Below are 3,859 nucleotides of genomic sequence, written 5' to 3'. Positions count from 1 at the left end.
TCTGTCAGGGTCTGGGCAGCGCCCGGCATGACGGGGCCCTGATCTCTGTCAGGGTCTGGGCAGCGCCCGGCATGACAGGGCCCTGATCTCTGTCAGGGTCTGGGCAGCACCTGGCGCGATGGGACCCTGATATCTGTCAGAGTCTGGGCGGCGCCTGGCACGACGGGGCCCCGATCTCGGCTGGGGTCTGGGCAGCGCCCGGTACGACGGGGCCCTGATCTCGGCTGGAGTCTGGGCAGCGCCCGGCACGACAGGGCCCTGATCTCGGCTGGGGTCTGGGCAGCGCCCGGCACGACAGGGCCCTGATCTCGGCTGGGGTCTGGGCAGCGCCCGGCGCGATGGGACCCTGATATCTGTCAGGGTCTGGGCGGCGCCTGGCACGACGGGGCCCCGATCTCGGCTGGGGTCTGGGCAGCGCCCGGCACGACGGGGCCCTGATCTCCGCTGGGGTCTGGGCAGCGCCCGGCGCGACGGGGCCCTGATCTCGGCTGGGGTCTGGGCAGCGCCCAGCACGACGGGGCCCTGATCTTGGTCAGGACATCAAGGCGCTCCCCTGCTAACAGCTGGGTCTCACTTACCCGGGAAAGCAGCTTTTAAGGAATCTCCCCTCTCGGGAAGCCAATTTTCGCTGGATCTCCAATCCCCGTCCCAAGCTGCCCCATCCAGTTATTGCCCAGACCCAGCTGCGGCAGCGTGGACCTGCCCCGTCCCGCCCCGCGTCTGGGTGGCATCGGGGGGGGGGGGGCAGGAGTCAGAGACTTGTCATGGGAAAGCAGAGGCGGGGCCTGTCAGGTTTTCCATCCCAACAGGTTTGTCTGCTCTGCACGTGACAGCCGGGGGGGGGGCGGGGGGGCAGGTGCGGTCGTCACTCGGCGTCCCGGACCATTTCCTCTTCCCCTTCCAAAGCACCGTGAAGCCACCCGCGCCCCAGGGAGCATCAGCCGGGTGCTACAGGGGGGAATGGGGAAACTGAGGCACAGAGCAGGGCCAACCCCCCACAAGCAGCCGTAGACTGAACCTGGGGGCCAGGGAGGCCGGCCTTGTGGAGGCCCCGGGCTGGAACCCAGGAGATCGGGGTCTGCCTGGAGTCACTGTGGCTCAGTTTCCCCACCTGCGAGGCAGGGGTAACCTGCTAACTAGCGAGCTGCAAACAATGCCCTGGCACCAGGCCGGACGCCCGGACGGCTGCGAGGCCCCCAAAGGGTGTGGGAACAGAACCCAGGAGTCCGGCTCTGAAGGCCCCAGGCTCCTTCCCCCATTCTCACCCCGTTTTCAGGCGGTTCCGAGAACCCCTTTCAGGCTCGGAAATCCGCGGCTCATTCCCGACAGCCGGGGCCCACCGGCCATGGGGCAGCCCCCCAGGGGCACAGGGCTCCCGGTGAGCCCAACGCTGCACGCCCAGCCGGGGCAGTGGCCAGACACAGGGGCAGTGGGGGGTGATTTATCCCACACTAGCGGAGCACAGAGGGCTGGAGGGGCCGACCCAATCCGCTCCCAGCTCCCCCGCGGCCCGGCGACCCCCCCTCCTGCAGCGCCCAGCCTCCCCAGGGAAACCAGGCCGAGGGTTTAACCAGCCGGCGGCCTGGGACGTGGGGGACATTTTCCCATGAGCACCAGGTGCATTCGCTCCACGAGGGGCCTGGGGGTCCCGCCACCCCCACCCCAAAGGCTGGGAGTCGGGACGGGTTCTGGGCAGGGCGCGGGGGCCTGGCTCCTGGTGACCAGTTGGCAGCTTTCCACTCAAACGTCCCCTGGGGGCTGCAAGTGAGTCCCGGGCTTTGCCATGGCGTGTCAGCCGGGGGCAGGGATCACACACGGGCAAAGGGCCCCCACAGGGTAACAGCGCTCGAGAACCTCGCTCATCGCAAGAGCCAGGACACCTGGGTTCTCTCCCCGGCTTGGGGACGAGGGGCTAGTGGTTAGTGCAGGGGGCTGGGAGCCCGGACTCCTGGGTTCTCGCCCCAGCTCTGGGAGGGGAGTGGGGACTAGTGATTAGAGCGGGGGGGTGGGGGCCAGGACTCCTGGGTTCTCTCCCCGGCTCTGGGAGGGGAGTGGGGCCTGGTGGTTAGAGCAGGGGGCAGTCGCTGCTGGGGGGGGGTCCCCAGCTGTGTAACCCCCCCTCTGCTCCTGCTGCGGCACCGTCGGGGGGGCAGAGCTGAGCCACCAGGGGCAAAGAGCCCCCCCCGGGTCTGGCCCCTGGGCAGGCAGCCAACAGGGGGCGGGGGCTCTGGAGTCCCCCCCACCTCCATGGCCAGACAAAGCCCAGCGCCTGGGGCGAATCGCTATGGCAACACGCAGGGGAGCCATTGTCCTCTGGATAAAAGGGCAGGACGCCTGGGGGCGGGGGGGAGCTGGGAGCCCGGACGCCTGGGTTCTATCCCCCGGGGGGAGGGGTGGGGAGGGCTGGTGGTTAGAGCAGGGAGCCCGGACGCCTGGGTTCTATCCCCGGGGGGAGGGGTGGGGGGAGCTGGTGGTTAGAGCAGGGAGCCCGGACGCCTGGGTTCTATCCCCGGGGGGAGGGGTGGGGCCGGGCTGGCGGTCGAGGTGCCCGGTAACCTCTCAATGTCCCGGAGCCCCTGGGACCTGGGTCAGCCCCCTCGTGCCCACCTGGGGAAGCTGAGGCACAGAGCAGACCGGGTCCCTGGGCCGAGCTCTGGACCCACCTCGGGTAACCCCACATCCTGCTATTCGGGGCTTTGTCTTCTACAGACACCTCTCCCGCCCCCCCCCACCCCCCCAAAACCCCCAACGTGTCCCGCTCAGTCGCACCTGCCCCGTGCGCCCCGCGGGTACTTACCCGATGGGGGCTCCTGTCCCGCGGCTTCATGGCCCGCCAGCCCCACGGCCCCACGCTTCCCCTTGGCGCCAGCTCCCTCTTTGCAAGGCAGCCGGAGCCCTCCCCTCTGGCTGGCATCCAAGCCTGGGCGGGGGGGCCCGGGGGGGTGACGACGCCAGGGGGTTGCCAAGCAACCGGGCCATCTGGCAGAGAATTTTCCATGACAGCGACAGGAGACAGGCCCTGGCGCGGGCAGGGGGCAGCCACCCGGGGGCGCTCCGCCCACCCCATGGGGGGCAGGGCTCGGATACAGGACACCGGGGTTCAAGTCCTGGCTGGGCCCCGGACTTGCTGTGCGACCTCGGGCCAGACTCAGTTTCCCCATCTAGCGTCTGGTCGGAGTGGGGGCCCTTCGGGACAGGGACTGTCTCGCTGAGTCTGCGGTGGTGGGGCTGGGTTCGTTTCCCCCCCGCATGGGGATTTTTGCTGCAGTGTATTTTTAAAGCCCACACGTGGGTGAGTTCACGTAGGAGTGTGCGTAGGGGGCAGGGCTGGTTACATCATCTGTGCCCCCAAGGCACAAGTCAGCCCCCTGCCCCCCCCAGTGAGCTCCCCTCTGCCCCGGGGCAAACAGCAAAGCCGGGCATTTACCCCCATCTCGGGGCACAGTCCGGCCGGGTTCCTCTGCACCCAGGCTATGGGAAGGAAGAGCCGGTGCCCGCAGCCTCTCCCCGGCGGGCACACGCTGTCCTGCATCAGCCCGGGAGACAAGAACACAAACACGCCCTGTTTATCCCCAAACCAAGGCCAGGGCGGTAAATACCAGCAGCAACACCAGTCACGGGACAGCCTGTCCTCCTCGGGAGGGGTGAGACAGCCGGCTGCAACCCAGGTGTCCTGCTCCCAGCCCCCCTGCTCTAACCACTAGACCCCACTCCCCTCCCAGAGCCGGGGAGAGAACCCAGGAGTCCNAGGCGCTTCATATTTACAAGCCGTTCTCCACGCCCACCGGGGCTAGCCACTTCCTTTTTATTAAAGCCTAGAGACTCAGGGATTGCCCCGTGACTCCAGGTGCTGGGGCTT

General features: G+C 68.4%; 1 protein-coding gene across 1 annotated transcript in view; it reads right to left on the bottom strand.

Annotated features, from left to right (window-relative positions):
- The window catches only part of ITPKC (inositol-trisphosphate 3-kinase C), a 9,378-nt gene extending 6,427 nt beyond the window's left edge, over positions 1 to 2,951 (bottom strand). The window contains exon 1 of the mRNA XM_034792195.1: positions 2,798 to 2,951. Within this exon, the coding sequence (XP_034648086.1) occupies positions 2,798 to 2,914 (117 nt within the window). The 5' untranslated portion in view covers positions 2,915 to 2,951. The remainder of the gene's footprint in view (positions 1 to 2,797) is intronic.
- Between the last annotated feature and the right edge of the window lie 908 nt (positions 2,952 to 3,859).

This window comes from Trachemys scripta, chromosome 16 (assembly GCF_013100865.1).
Source record: "Trachemys scripta elegans isolate TJP31775 chromosome 16, CAS_Tse_1.0, whole genome shotgun sequence".
Lineage (NCBI taxonomy): Eukaryota > Metazoa > Chordata > Testudines > Emydidae > Trachemys > Trachemys scripta.
Note: the sequence above shows the minus strand (reverse complement) of the source record. Positions and strands in the feature narration are given on the sequence as shown.